At 46.0% G+C, this 16,674-nt stretch overlaps 1 protein-coding gene across 3 annotated transcripts in view; it reads left to right on the forward strand.

The window, feature by feature from the left end:
• The first annotated feature begins 5,362 nt into the window (after positions 1–5,362).
• COL6A2 (collagen type VI alpha 2 chain) overlaps positions 5,363–16,674 on the forward strand; it is a 34,295-nt gene continuing 22,983 nt past the window's right edge. The window contains exons 1-2 of one of the 3 annotated variants that reach the window (XM_076069818.1): positions 5,363–5,385; positions 8,178–8,299. In XM_076069818.1, the coding sequence (XP_075925933.1) occupies positions 8,212–8,299 (88 nt within the window). In that variant the 5' untranslated portion in view covers positions 5,363–5,385; positions 8,178–8,211. Of the gene's footprint in view, positions 5,386–5,587; positions 5,751–8,177; positions 8,300–16,674 lie in introns of those variants that run through there. The other 2 variants (XM_032963562.2, XM_032963571.2) reach the window with 2 other exon arrangements.

Below are 16,674 nucleotides of genomic sequence, written 5' to 3' on the forward strand. Positions count from 1 at the left end.
ATCAATCTACACTCATAACTCTCATCTGCATTACGATTATCTTAACCATCAGAATTTTATCGTTCACTGTCTTCACTATTTTGATCTTCAACAACGTCTTTGCCATCAGAAAGTGAAGCAAGTCATGGACACGCACATTTGCATGTCTTTGTATTCGTTTATGAAAACCGGGCAGAGCCCGATTGGTCCGCATGCTGATGTTAGCATGCACGGTTCAGATTCTCCTTGGCCCTTCCCTGGCTTCTGATTGGCTGTGGGGTATTCTTGTGGAATGGGTGGAACAAATTGAACCAACCACTGGCACATGAATCCAGTAAATGTGTAAACAAAACTCCTCACGAAAGTGCATGCAATCTGCACAAGAATTGAATGCAGTCTTACTGCAAAGCTATACTGGTTCATGTGCTTTGATCTGTAGAACAAGCCAACTTCCAGATGTCCCCCGTACTTGACAACACAGTCGGAATAACCTCTGCCTAAATTAATTAATTCAAGCTTCATTATTTATATTCTGAAAATGTACAACGAGTGCCAGGTTTGCACGCTGTACAGTCAACTTTTTACGAGAATCTCGAAGGTTAAGTGAAGGATAATTATCAGATGATGCTTTAAGTTTCTGTTTAAAAAGTTGAAGTCACTGGAGCGTCGCAGCTGGTGCATGTATTGCTGAGTGATGGCGTTCTCCGTCACATTGTTGGGTTTAACTGGAGTGTGGAATGCGCGGTCGATGGCCAGAAGTCCTCTTATAGCAAGTTAATGGAAACATCTGGCCCCTTTCCCGCAAACCCACGCCTTAAAAACAACAGCCTATTGCAGCTGCGCAGGGAGATCTATTCCCCATAACTTTTGTTGGCGGTGGGATTATTGCATTTTTAAATATGTACATTGTATTATATGTACATTGTATGTAGGTTGCCACGGTGGTGATATTTAACTACCTCGCCTGGTATACAGGTCGTGGGTTCGATCCCAACCCTGACCATGCTTAAACACAATAAACTGTTCTAAAGAAATGCATTTTCAATTAATATAAAGTTCGGGAGATTCATCTTGATTTGAAGCTTTTGTGACTGCAGGAATCCATACTCTTTGTTTTTTTCGGTAAAGTCACGTAGATAGAAAATTAATAGATCACAACGTTTCGATCGCAACACAAGCAACCGTCATCAGGTGAAACAAACAGCAGGAGCTGACGTAGGAGAAAGAGCTGCTGCAACAAGAGGTTATATAGGCTTTTGGTGGGCCCAACCCAAGGGTAAGTGGGCCGAGCTAGAGAAGGAATTTGTACGTAAATGTAAATGTAAGAGATTAGCATGTCAATGTGAGACAGCTCCAGCAACCGGCGGTTGTGCCAATGAGAATATTAACATGTCAATGTCAGAGAGCCGGACAACAGGAACAAAAACCCGCAAGAACAAGATATACACATGGAGAGAGAGACACAGAGAGAGAGACAAACAAAGAGACACACAGAGGGACACACACAGAAAGACACACACAGAGGGACAACCCACAAACATAAAGGGACATCCACATAGAGAGAGACACACACAAAGACACATACAGAGAGACAACCACAGACAGAGAGAGACACACATAAAGAGACACAAGCACACAGAGAGAGAGAGAGAGACACACACACACACAGAGACACAGAGAGAGACACAACCTAGAGAGACAGAGAGAGACACGCACATGTAGAGAGAGAGACCCACACAGAGAGAGACACACATAGATACACAACCGAGAGAGACACATGTAGAGAGAGACCCACACAGAGAGAGACACGCACAGAGAGACACGAAGAGAGAGAGACACTAAGAGAGAGACATGCACGTAGGGACAACCCACAAACAGAGGGACATCCACATCGAGAGAGACACACACAAAGACACACACAGAGACACGCAGAGAGACAACCACAGAGAGGGAGAGAGAGAGAGAGACACGCATAAAGAGACACAAGCACATAGAGAGAAACACACACAGAGAGACACATACAGAGAGAGATACACACACAGAGAGACACACAGAGACACACACACAGAGAGACAACAACAACAACCGCCATTCGCCACTAAGTGGCTGTGACGCTTGTGCCAGGCTATGTGCACCTTGAGGCCACGTGAAGTGTCGAACGCCCGCTGGCAGGTCACGGGGCAGACCCAGGTGCCACGGGTCGACTGACTGAGATGACTGACTGATACACCACCTGTGCCCCCTACTGTGCCAACTTCTGTGCTTTAGCCACCCGGCGATCCACTCGCTGTTGTGAGCGTCGCTCCTCCGCCCTCCGTTGTTGTTGGAGGGCGACTGCCTCCAACTGCCCAGTAGCGTCATTCACGAGCCTCCTCCACAGAGGCCGATCTTGACACCGCTGGTACCAGTCATCGGCAAGTCCACTCAGCTCCACATCCTCCAGTACCACATCACTCCATCTCTCTCTAGCCCGTGCCGCGCCCGTTTAGCCCCCTCGATCCGGCCGAACAAAAGCTGTTTAGGTATGCGGTGACTGGGCATGTGGGCTTCATGGCCCAGCCAACGCAGCCTTGCCTGCCAGAGGAGCTCACCGATGGGATTTTGTCCAGATCTTTCAAGGATTTGTGAGCTCCTCACACAATCCAGCCTGGTTTAACCCAGGATGGATCTTAGGCAGGCCAGCCTAAATGTTTCTAACCGGCGAAGATGTTCCATTAGGGCGGTCCACGTTTCGCAAGCGTAGAGAACGGAGGAAATGACTGTGGCGGAGAAGACCTGAAGCTTAGTGCGGAGCGACAGACCAGGTAGCTTCCACACAGCGTTACGCAACTGATAAAAATATATTGCCGCTCGACTGATTTGGAGTGAGACCTCAGCTGTTAAACTGGAGCCGGTCATAAGCACACTGCCCAGATATGGGAAATTCTCCACTCTCTCCACAACTGCCCCATCACCGATTGGGAGTTGTGGGGGTGGAGTGTCCGATGGTACAAAACACACTGAGACACACACAGAGACACAACACAGAGAGACACAAAGAGAGAGATACACACATAGAGGCACATACAGGGAGAGATACACACACAGAAAGACAAACAAATAAACATAGAGACACAAACACAGTGAGAGACATATGTAGTGAGTCCAACTGAGTTGCAGACGTTATCTTGGGAGCAACACTATTTATTACACGTTAACACGTAATACAACACATTCTACACTCGGGTCTCGAATGGCTATCTAACCACGTTACGGCAGAACTAGACATGGTTCGCTATCCCGGTCCGGACCACAAACAAGGTCCCGGACCGCGTGGCTAGAGGCTTCTTCTCCCCGACGTGGATCTTCGTAACACCAGCACACAAAGAACCCCGAGCTCCTCACGGGGCCCTCGTTATACGCCCCCGGGCTGGGGCTGGCTCCGCCCACCTTCCGGGCCTCTCGAGCTCCTTCTCGAAGGTTCCCGAGAGCTCCTTTGGACCACGTGACCGCCCCACGGCCCCCGTCCACCGGTGGTCCCCCTCCAATATCGTCCGGTCACGTGACAGCAGGTCAACCAGCGTATCATGCCCCAAGGTAACCCTGGCTGGCTGACGCTCCCTCTCGCTCCCTCACCGGGAGCCCGCACCGCACACTGCTCGCGGTGCCCCCGCCCCAACCAGCGCTCACCCAAGCCCCGCTAGTGTTGGTACTACATCCAGAAACCCGGGCTGCCCGTAATGCCAACACGTTACCCGCCGTGGCTTCGCAAGCCCTGGCACCATACAGTGACAAGCACAGTCATTACACATACACAGAAACATCATAGCCAGTTATAGTCTGTTAAAAAACGAGAGCTTCCGCCGCATCGAGGGAAAGGGGCAACGGCAGCTGTGTTAGTGAGACACTCAGCCCGTTAATCTAAAGACATTTAACCTGGTGATGTACTCAGAGTTGGAAATAACAGCTGACATAGGCAGGTAGGATGGAAACATCAGTTAAGATTTTACTTGGTTAATAACGTCCTTCCAATAATTGCTCAGTTTGTACCCATCTCCTCGGTTGAAGTTGTGCCTGTGTTTATATATCTGGATGGCTTCATGAAGAAATCTCTGATGATAGCCGGTGGTACTCTGCAAACCCACCGGCTATTGGTGCCAGAAAGATGTGGCACTACTTGAGCATATTGGCACGAGACGGAGGAAAGTGGTAACAAAGGACGAAATGTGCAGTTGACACCTGACGGGCTATATGCCCATGGATCGTGATGATGATGATGTGCTTTACACGACCAAAATACGCTCCAAATCAAGTTTGACCAAAATACGCGTCAAATATAAAACCACTGGGCGTTACCGATATATACAACACATTTCACAACGTAAACATGAAACGATGCACAATTAAAATCAATCCGGAAAGACTGCTAGAACAGCAAACAAAAAAACAAAAGTCCCTGGCCAGAGGGCAAAATGACCTCCCCCCCGTTCTTCCCCCTCCGTTCTCCCCCAAGACGATTTCCCGAGATCCGCGGACACAGCGCCGCCTGGCGGAGGAGGCTCCAACACCGCTCAACTGCACGAAGTCTTCGTCGGTGGCGCCACCACGCTCGCGCGCCGATCGCGCCACGCGAACGACGGGAACCGCGCATCGCGCAATTTGGGGGCATCGTCGACTCTCAACCTCAGTTCAGTTCCATTTCTCTTGGTATAGCCCCGTGAGCCATTCGGCTCTTGGATCGGGTGCAACCGCAACAAACAAACAAAACCCAAAAACCAAAAACACGAACAAGAAAACATCTTAAAGTGACTACGTGTGACTGTGCAAACAGAAAATCCAGGATAAAAAAAACATCAAAATATTCCTGAAAAAAAAAGGCACCGTACAACCAGGAGGATGGAGCTCGCCTGCGAAGGGCGCAGCTGTGGGCACCGCGTCGTTGCGCTGTGCACAGATTACGTGCCGATGGAAATATTCTGGATACGTTATAATTCTGTAAATGACGGCAATGTGTTATCATTACTGTACTTGTATACCACCAGTTGTCTTCATACACACTCGAGCGTGTAATGAAATTCCGTAAGTACGCACTCAGATGACAAGGACTATAACTTGGCACGCATTCCCTTTCTGAAAAGTTCACGTTGGAATTGGCAAAAGGTAGGCTGCAAACATTTGTCCAACACAATAACTCTTCAGAGTATTATCCTGCGAGCACCAAGTGCCTGCTTCAAGTTCTATAAAGTTACACGTCGCAACAAATGCGCGTAACTGTTTACGCCAGCTTTTGTGCGTCGCAAAGGGACTCGCCAACAGGCCCGCTCCTCCCAGCTCTCGCGAAAACCTCATCCCTCGACTCCCCGAGTCAGCGAGGAGAGCCGTGGTGGTGTTGGTGGTGTTGGTGCTCCGCTGGAGCTGAACGCGCTGGTGGGTGACACATCTCGGTTGTGACAGCACTGGCAATGAGTTGTGGCGGGACTGTGACGGCGTGTGTCTGCCCGTGAGTGTGCCTGGGTGTGTTCCCTGCCTGTCCGCCCGGTGCGTTCTGTGTGTGTCTTTGAGAGTGTTGTCCGCGGGGTGTGTTTCTCGCGTCGTGCCCCACTCCACGCGCGTCTACCCCCGCGTACCCCGCCCTCATCCACGCCCCCCCCCCGCTCCTCACTCGGCTCCCGCACGAGAGAGCAGAGGCGACTCCGCGCTTCTACTGCTGCTGCTGCCCATCCACTCTGACCATCTCTCTTCTCATCACCGGTCGCCAGGTACCCGGCCTCTCGCCACTCTTGCCGGCACACGTAAGCACACACACACACGTCGGGACATCTCTCCCGATGGAGCTTTACGCGCACAAGATGTTCGTTCTGCAGCGGAGCTGAATTTGTGGCTTGCGGCGCCAACGCGTTAGGGGGGATTCCTGTTGCTGTGGTCTCTCGGAGTCCGCCTGCGTCGCTGGGGATGCGATGCAAGTCGAATCCTTCAGTTATCGGTTCTTGATCCGAACCTATTCTCGTTGGAGAGATCTTCTTGCGCTCTCGAATCATCATCTGCGCTCGCAGATGTGAAATTGTAAGTTGTGGTAGCGGATGATGAGTTTTGCATCCTTTGTTAGCACGCGCAAATGCACACACCTACTCCGCACTTCAAATGTTGCGGAACGCGATGTGTCGTACACAAATAGTGGAGCAAAGTGAAGGAGTTGATTTTAAATTCGCAAATGCGTTGTACGCGGGTGGCTTGGGTCGAGTCCTCGGGGTGAGCAGACACAGACGGGTAAGCAGACACAGAGGGGTGAGCAGACAGACGGGTGAGCAGACAGACGGGTGAGCAGACAGACGCGTGAGCAGACACAGACAGGTGAGCAGACACAGACGGGTGAGCAGACAGACAGGTGAGCAGACATAGACGGGTGAGCAGACAGACGGGTGAGCAGACAGACGGGTGAGCAGACAGACGGGTGAGCAGACAGACGGGTGAGCAGACAGACGAGTGAGCAGACAGACGGGTGAGCAGACACAGACGGGTGAGCAGACAAACGGGTGAGCAGACACAGACGGGTGAGCAGACACAGACGGGTGAGCAGACACAGACGGGTGAGCAGACAGACGGGTGAGCAGACAGACGGGTGAGCAGACACAGACGGGTGAGCAGACACAGACGGGTGAGCAGACAGACGGGTGAGCAGACAGACGGGTGAGCAGACACAGACGGGTGAGCAGACGTCTGCCTGCGTGAGAGCAGGCGCCCTCCACTGCGCTCCCACGTAGCCACACGACCCGATATCGGACTGTCTTCTGCGTTTGCACGAATACCGACGAGCTCCAACGTACCCGAAGCCCGCTCGTCTGCTGACATTATGAGGCTTTATTCTGACACTGTCGGTGGCGGGTCTCTTTAGACCCAGATAATGAGATGAGTTGTAACGTTATTGTCATTGGCACAACGTCGAGTTACGGATACGTGGGGGTCACTGTTTGCCTTTGAGAGTTCTGAAGTGCGCAGTGGAACGGTTACAGGCGCGCGCGCGCACACACACGGTGCTTGCGTATGTATGGTGAACTTCTTTCGCACCGTACGTAGCCGACCGTGCTAATCGGGGGTTCGATTACACCACTGCATGCAGAGGCCTCGAGCCGTGCATTCAAGAACCTTGAAGGCGCGCGGTTTGGGGTAGAATAGGTGAGGCTTACCCACATTTGCGCCACCGCGAGAGGACTTCCAGAGTCGAACAGTCAGTGGCCCATTGATCAAACGGTCGTTCTGTGGCGACCCGTTACGTTGATGACCCATCGCCAAGTTGCCTCACACCTGTTGATTCCTGTTGTAGTGATGGTGCCTAACCCCGAGATTCACACTGGTTGGGTTGCGAACCCGTTGATCGCGATGGGAGTGGTGGGAGTCGTCCTCCTCTGGCAGCTGAGTTGTGTCCAGGCCCAAATTCAGCTCCTCTAGAATGGGTGGCGGGGGGGGGCAGTAGATCGGCTGTGTGGGGAGCCACCATAACAGCGCGGTTGGCTACGTACGGTGCGAAAGAAGTTCAACATACATACAACAGTGCTTCACACCGCTTAGGAGAATTAACTTGGGTGGGCCACAGGGACATTTGGTGATGCAGGGCCCACATCAGCCCACCCCTCGCCAGCCCTGCCTATGTTCCAGCGAGAGTTAGTTTACAGTTACCCATAATGGCCTGTAGCCATGACCAGGTCGGAGACGTGGCGCGCTGGAAGCTTTCATTGAGCATTGGATGACACGGGGTTGTAAATAATATACATGCCAGGAAGCTATTTTCCAATGGAGACCTTGGTTTAAATCAGTGCAGCAAGACAGCTAAATGACATCAGTGTATGTGTCCTGCCATGACATTGATCAGGAAATATGGAAATTGGCAAATGACGTGGAACAAAAACTGAAAAGTGCATAAATAAGCAGTCAGAGGTGCATGGGTGGAGTTGCACTGAGACGACAAGTTGAAACGCGTGGATCAAGACACCATTTGTAGTTTTAAGACATCAAAGTAGGCTTCGGCAGAACACGTGACTAAAAGTGGTAATGGCATATGATCAAAATTAACAATGGAGTGGCAGCCCATGATGAAATTCGAAGACGTCCATCAAAGAGTAACATCAATATATGAGTGCGTGTGCAGTGCTATATGAATGATTACATCACAGAATCGTGAGAGAAGGCGATGAATAGGGTATGGTTCTTTCTCTGTCTCATAGAGTGCCTGCCCGTCCGCCGGCCCCAGCAAGGAAGATGACGCTGCTGCTGTGGGCTCCACTCGCCCTGTGCTGTGCCCTGCTGGCCGGAACGCGCACCTCTGCCCAACGAGCTCTTCCAGCAGGTGCCGAGCGCTCCTCCCCCCACAAGCAGCACCCTGCACACCAATACACATGGGCTTAATGCCAGAGGCGGGGGTGTGCGGCCACGTACATCCAACTCCAGTGATGAGTCTTCTCTATGGCCAGTGAATATAAACTATTAGAGATTCATTTTCATTATGAGACCTCCTTTGCCAGTAACAAGATATAGTAATAGGTTTTACCCTTTGAACTGGCACAAAAACTGACACCTTTATTCAAGGCATCATGTTTGCAATAACCACAACACAAGCAGTCAAAATGCAAACAAAAGAGACAACTCTGATAATAATATGCACTGTGCAACTTTTGTACGCCTTTTGGCGTCTTCTGGTCCAACACCAGTGGAGACTAGGCTCTAAGAAAAGCCGTCTCGGATGTGGACTAATCAAATTCAAGGACAGTGCATATTATTATCAGAGTTGTCTCTTTTGTTTGCATTTTAACTGCTTGTGTTGTGGTATTGCAACACGATGCCTTGAATAAAGGTGTCAGTTTTTTGTGCCAGTTAAAAGGGTAAAACCTATTACTATATTAGAGATTCAGTTCTAAAAGATTTAGCCATTCCGTTGTTGTTGGGGCAGTACGACATTGTACGTTCCGTGGTTTGGTGTTGGAAGGCGCAGGTGCACACAGGAGAGAGTTTTAATTTCCACGTATGCATCAGGTGTCCACATCTCCCTTGGTTAATTTATGCAGATTAATTTAAGCGCTGCCCATTGTTTGAAAATGGAAGCCCGGCATTGTGGCGGTGGGCTCAGTGATCAGGTGTTTTTTTTAGTACGTTGGGACACCAACTCGTGCGCCGACACACACACAATTGCTGAGATACAAGAATCAGAGGAAGTGCCTTAAGATGAATGAGCTAAATTGAAGGCACCCAGTTATTGATATAGGGAATACTAACAATACACACCACATAAATGCATTATGTTTTTGTACCGAATTAGTGTCTTAGGTGTTTTCCTGTTTGTGCCGTTGCTACTTCATCATCTACAGAGTTGGCCCCTTTTTGCACAAGGTGAACTTGGTGGATTATTTACACAGCAAGCATGTGCGCCTATCAGCTCAAGCTTAAATTTCTTTGAATAATAAAGTACCTCTACTTTTTAAAAACGTTTTATGTATGTAATGAAGGATGAGTGGGCTTTTGGATCGGGTCTGCACCATCATGAACCTCAGCGGCTGCTTTGGAGGAATTCATCTCTTATAAAAATTGGGAATAAATATTTGTGTTTCTTTTCTTTACTGTGGTCAATAAACCTATCTTTACATATCAGCTTATTAATCAGACCTGAGTTAACTCTTACATCTGTTTCCTCTTCGAGTGTATTTATTTGTAAACGAATGGACATTCGTAACATTACCTTGACATACATACTCTTTGGTTCTTTCGGTAAAGTCACGTAGGTATAAAAATAACGGATCACGACGTTTCGATCGCAACACAAGCGACCGTCATCAGGTGGAACAGATACAGCAGGAGAACTGCTGACAGCAGTTCTGCTGATGATGGTCGCTTGTGTTGCGATCGAAGCGACGTGATCTGTTATTTTTCTACCTACGTGACTTTACCGAAAGAACCAAAGAGTATGGATTCCTGCAGTCACGAAAGCTTCAAATCTTGTCACACATGTTTTGCGCACACGGAATGGTTGAATAATGAAAATCTGTTGGGAGTTCTGCCGAGGTCTGCGTGGTACAATCGCGGCTTTTGCCAAACGGAGAACACACAGCGCCACCTGCTGTCGGTTTTCTCCTACGCAGCTGATAGCACGGTTTAGCCACTGTGTGGTGTTTTTTGTGTACGAAATAACAATACAAACAGACCTCCCTTCTGTGACTCCACATACACATACAAATAAAATAGGTTATAGTCATCCAGGGCTCCATCCTATAGATGGGGTGATCTTGCCATGACCGTTTGGCAAGCCATCAGCATTTGTTTCATAAACCTGTCCCTTACGACGGAGGATTTCGTAGCCAATACAATTATCCATATTATTTTTTTGGGTGACACCATGTTGAAAGGTTGACCATGAATGTTATTTAGCCAAGCTAATCATCATCATCAACCATGGTAAATCCATTTCTACATATCTATGGAACCTTTTTGCCTGCATCAAAATAATGAAAAAATAAGAATAGGCTTTTACCCTTTCTGGCAATAAAACAGGTGTTAAGATGTTCAAACATCAAACCTATTGAAAGGCATCACGTCTGCATTAACCACACATACTCATGGCAAAACATGCAAACAAACATGCTCTGATAATATATGCAATGAAACTGCTGGATTAAGACTTCCCCAAGTCACCGCTCTCTTAATCATTTCTCGCGATTCTGCTATTGAATTCACTCCCCATACAGTGAGGGAAAAAAGTATTTGATCCCCTGCTGATTTTGTACGTTTGCCCACTGACAAAGAAATTATCAGTCTATAATTTTAATGGTAGGTTTATTTGAACAGTGAGAGACAGAATAACAACAAAAAAATCCAGAAAAACGCATGTCAAAAATGTTATAAATTGATTTGTATTTTAATGAGGGAAATAAGTATTTGACCCCCTATCAATCAGAAAGATTTCTGGCACGCAGGTATCTTTAATACAGGCAACGAGCTGAGATTAGGAGCACACTCTTAAAGGAAGTGCTCCTAATCTCATCTTGTTACCTGTATAAAAGACACCTGTCCACAGAAGCAATCAATCAATGAGATTCCAAACTCTCCACCATGGCCAAGACCAAAGAGCTCTCCAAGGAGATCAGGGACAAGATTGTAGACCTAAACAAGGCTGGGATGGGCTACAAGACCATTGCCAAACAGCTTGGTGAGAAGGTGACAATAGTTGGTGCGATTATTCGTAAATGGAAGAAACACAAAATAATTGTCAATCTCCCTCGGCCTGGGGCTCCATGCAAGATCTCACCTCGTGGAGTTGCAATGATCATGAGAACGGTGAGGAATCAGCCCAGAATTACACGGGAGGATTTTGTCAATGATCTCAAGGCAGCTGGGACCATAGTCACAAAGAAAACAATTGGTAACACACTACGCCGTGAAGGACTCAAATCCTGCAGCGCCCGCAAGGTCCCCTGCTCAAGAAAGCACATATACATGCCCGTCTGAAGTTTGCCAATGAACATCTGAATGATTCAGAGAACAACTGGGTGAAAGTGTTGTGGTCAGATGAGACCAAAATGGAGCTCTTTGGAATCAACTCAACTCGCCGTGTTTGGAGGAGCAATGCTGCCTATGACCCCAAGAACACCATCCCCACCGTCAAACATGGAGGTGGAAACATTATGCTTTGGGGGTGTTTTCCTGCTAAGGGGACAACTTCACCGCATCAAAGGGACGATGGACGGGGCCATGTACCATCAAATTTTGGGTGAGAACCTCCTTCCCTCAGCCAGGGCATTTAAAATGGGTCGTGGATGGGTATTCCAGCATGACAATGACCCAAAACACACGGCCAAGGCAACAAAGGAGTGGCTCAAGAAGAAGCACATTAAGGTCCTGGAGTGGCCTAGCCAGTATCCAGACCTTAATCCCATAGAAAATATGTGGAGGGAGCTGAAGGTTCGAGTTGCCATACGTCAGCCTCGAAACCTTAATGACTTGGAGAAGATCTGCAAAGAGGAGTGGGACAAAATCCCTCCTGAGATGTGTGCAAACCTGGTGGCCAACTACAAGAAACGTCTGACCTCTGTGATTGCCAACAAGGGTTTTGCCTCCAAGTACTAAGTCATGTTTTGCAGAGGGGTCAAATACTTATTTCCCTGATTAAAATGCATATCAATTTATAACATTTTTGACATGCGTTTTTCTGGATTTGTTGTTGTTATTCTGTCTCTCACTGTTCAAATAAACCTACCATTAAAATTATAGACTGATCATTTCTTTGTCAGTGGGCAAACGTACAAAATCAGCAGGGGATCAAATACTTATTTCCCTCACTGTAGCACCTGGACACACGCTGATTTCATTGCTCCATCTCCTCAGTGAACATCCTCTGGAACAAATTATATTATTTGGCTGCCACTGTCATTATTCTCAACCATCATCCATCATTCCTTCTAGTGCCATGTTCTGTCCAAGCTAACTTACTATTTCATCATCAGACCTCCTTTGCCAGTACCAAAATATAATAATAGAGTTTTTCCCCTTTTTTCTGGCAACAAAACTGAAACCTTTTTACAAGGATTAATGTCTGCATTAACCACAATACCTGCAGTAAAAATGCAAACAAAAAACATACTATGATAATATATGCATTGTCCTTGAAACTGATTGGTCCACACTAAGGGACGGCTTTCTATTGAGCCTCGACCCAATTGGTGCTCGACCAGATGACGCCAAAAGGCGTTTCAAGAACAATGCATATATTATCATAGTAGTTTTTTTTTGCATTTTGACTGCAGATATTGTGGTTAATGCAGACATGAATCCTTGTGAAAAGGTTTCAGTTTTGTTGCCAGAAAAAAGGGGAAAAACTCTATTATTATAACTTACTATTGTTTACAAAATTATGTCACTGACATGTGTATGTTCTCTAATCCATGTGTTCCTCTTCTGTCTCAGTGTAATTCCATGCGTGCATCTCCCCATGCTTGTTTGTACACTTTTAAGTTTTTGGTTAAAAAAAAAAACATTGTTAATGACCATGTTTCTGAATCAAGCACCACAGAATGTAGGTCAAGTTGTCTGTTGCTATTTTAGAGAGTGCCCTCTCTTTGCACTTAAAGCTATGTGGTCCTAATGATTTAACTACACTTGTTGTTATACTCTTTGGTTCTTCCGGTAAAGTCACGTATGGGTGAGTTAATGGTGGAGACGATAGGACGGAGCGGGGTACCTTCTTTGTGGATCTTTGGAAGGCCATAAAATCTGGGTAGTCTAGCAGCCGAAGGTTTTAGAGAACGCGGCTTGTTCGAATCGATAAGAGAAGTCGAATTAGTGATGATTTTGTTGGTTTTAGTAGCCAAGCTATTGGTAGGGTCTCTGTTAATTTTGGTATAGCTGCCATCATTAAGAAGGTCCTGAATTTTGTTGTTGTAAGTGATTTTATCCATAATGACAGTGGCATTGCCCTTGTCGGCTGAGAGGATGACTATGTCATCTCTGTTTTTTAATTGAGAGAGTTCAAAACGCTCGTCCTTGCTGATGTTGCTAATGGGTTTCTTAGCGTTTTTGAGGATAGCAGCGATTTCAGATCTAGCAACGTGTGCCGGGATGTATCCCAAGCCTTTGAGGGCTACGTCGACCTGGGCAATGATATCATCCACTGGGATGTGTTTAGGGGTAACTGCGAAATGCAATCCTTTAGCTAGTACCGATTTTATGCTGTCGAAAATTGGGATGTTACTATTATTGATGACAATCTTGTTAGCATATATCTTTTTAGCTTGTGGCTCTGGCTTCTTTTTTGACAGGAGGTTGAATTTAGCAATCAAGTTAACTTTACATTTGGTTGACATAGAAGTAGCTTAAGATACTGTCATGTTATCTACGTGGTCCCAATCAGATGTGGACATTTTATCTGTTAATTCTAAGTGTAATTGTAAGAGAATCTTGCCTAAATGATCAAGTTCAAATCGGAGCAATCTTATTCTCTCTGAGATTAGAGCTAGGCTGGCCCTAAACAAGATCCGTTTAGAGTTAGGAGAAGTGACAGCAGCAGATGTGAGTGTAAAGGCAATCGGTATTACCTCGGTGTCGCGGCATCTCTTCAGAAAGGAGAGAGACTTGATCAGGTGAGCCTTTTTGTCTGGGAGTCTGTTAAAAGATCTAATAGTTGTGTCGAAACCCTCCCCGTAGAGGCGGTTCAATCTTGATTTGAAACTTTTGTGACTGCAGGAATCCATACTCTTTGGTTCTTTCGGTAAAGTCAAGTTTTTTTTATGTAATCCTGCCACTTTTGGGCAAAATGATGACCGTTTTGTAGAAAATATTTTAAACATTCCCAATATTTAAATTATTGTGTGGCTGAGTCCACATAAAAACGTATCCATTAAATCGCTACCCATGACACAATTATGTAATTGGCCAAAGTGGCCGAGATTAGGGCGAATCTACAGATATTGGGTCACTTTCTGCCAATGCTTTTTGGTATGGTGTGTACTGAGAGTAGAGAGACCATGGCTGCCCATTCCATATCAGTGGCACCGTTCTGAGCCTGCCATAGCACGATTCGTCGTTAATTGGGCATTAAGTGTGTGCTTTGGAGTCAAGGGTTGGTGGATCTTCATGGGTTTGGGGTTGGTGGGGATTGGTGGGCTGGGGATTGGTGCATCGTCTTTATCCATCTTCATTTATCATAATAATTACATGAGCATTATCATTATAACTTTTGATTTCTGCCTCAGCAGGAAATACATTCGACATGAACTGAACCCACGGTGACCCCTCCAAAACTTTCTACAGCGTTGAGCAGTTGTATAGTCAGATCTAAAGCTGTGATTGACAATGTTCATGTTATTGTTTGCTCACCAGTCAGTACATGCCAGTTGGCCAACCTTATTTTGGATTGTCATATTGTGTGTGTTGCTCATATGGTTCTAGTTTCAACAAAGACACAAACGATATTCCCTTTGCAATAGCCAACAGCCGCTATGAGATGATTGAATGTTTTTTTTATTGCTTAGAAAATATTATTAAGTTTAATCGCATGTAAAAGCTGTTTTCTTTGAAGAAGCTTATTTTTCTCTGGGAAAAAATATCGTAAGCATACCCATATTGTAAGTGTATGTATAGTTTTCTGTGCTCTCTAAACATATCAATTTTATGTTCAGATTAGCCAAATAAAGCCCACAAGTACATCAGCTAAATTTTGATTTAAAGCTTTCGTGACTGCAGGGATTCATATTCTTGGTTCTTTCGGTAAAGTCACGTAGAAGGGAAACAATAAAATAATAAAAAATAAAATTATCACGACGTTTCGACTGTAACACAAGCAGTCATCATCAGGTGTGAAAACCACCGCAAGAAAATTTGAAAAAAGTGGCGATTTTTTAACGTTAGCACCACGGATAGCGATTTGACAGTTTGTTCAGATGGACGAGTCCATCTATGTTCGGAAAAGAGGAGGGGGGAGACGAAAAATAATGGCTGCGGTCTGAAAGTCACCTTAAGCGTGATCAATCAATAAAGACCCTAAATGGTTTATCAAATCCTTCCAATGATTGCTAAGCCAGAATCCATCTTCTCAGTTGAAATTGTCTCTGTGTGTGTATATGTGGATAGCCTCATGAACGAATCTCTCATGGTAGAGGTTCTTTGCAAGCCATCTGGCTACCATGAGAGATTCGTTTATGAGGCTATCCACATATACAAACACAGAGACAATTTCAACCGAGAAGATGGATTCTGGCTTAGCAATCATTGGAAGGATTTGATAAACCATTTAGGGTCTTTATTGATTGATCACGCTTAAGGTGACTTTCAGACCGCATCCATTATTTTTCGTCTCCCCCCTCCTCTTTTCCGAACATAGATGGACTCGTCCATCTGAACAAACTGTCAAATCGCTATCCGTGGTGCTAACGTTAAAAAATCGCCACTTTTTTCAAATTTTCTTGCAGTGGTTTTCACACCTGATGATGACTGCTTGTGTTACAGTCGAAACGTCGTGAGAATTTTATTGTTTTATATTTTTATTATTTTATTGTGTCCCTTCTACGTGACTTTACCGAAAGAACCAAGAATATACATCGGCTAAATTAACATGAGAGAATCGTCTTCATGTCTAGCAGTTACATGTATTACACTAGTTATATAACTGTCAAATCTTCGTGTGTGAAATATTAACAAATTACTTTGGTATAAATGTTAAAATTGCCTTTATACATTCATAGTAATGTATGTAGACAGCGGGAAATTGTATGTATGTTGAACTTATTTTGCAACGTATGTAGCGAACCATGCTAATAGGAGGTGCGGAGGATGGATAACAATCTAAACACAAAAGCAGTTCTGAAGCAATGAGTTTTTTAAATCTAAATTTAAAAGTGTTTAGCTCCAGTGGCTTCCTAATATCAGAAGGAAGAGCTTTCCAGATGGCTACAGAACCGCATCTGAAAGTATGCGATGCAGTGACTTTCTTTGTGTGATGGCTAGCCAAAAGCCACTGCGGGGATAACCGAAAAATTGTTATGACTACTGCATAGGTTTTCACAGTGATGCTACAAAGTTCTGCAATGTGTTTGGTTGTACCGCGTTTCATTCGGCATAATATCCGACGTTTTGCTCCACCTGCTGGGAGATTTTTCACGTTGAGTGAAACGTACATCATGCCAATACACGAACACATGCCACAACTCGAAAATACATCCCAGAGAAACTTTGTACGTTTACATT

This window comes from Petromyzon marinus, chromosome 2, assembly GCF_048934315.1.
Source record: "Petromyzon marinus isolate PM22_M1 ecotype Great Lakes invasive population chromosome 2, UKy_Petmar_22M1.pri1.0, whole genome shotgun sequence".
Lineage (NCBI taxonomy): Eukaryota > Metazoa > Chordata > Hyperoartia > Petromyzontiformes > Petromyzontidae > Petromyzon > Petromyzon marinus.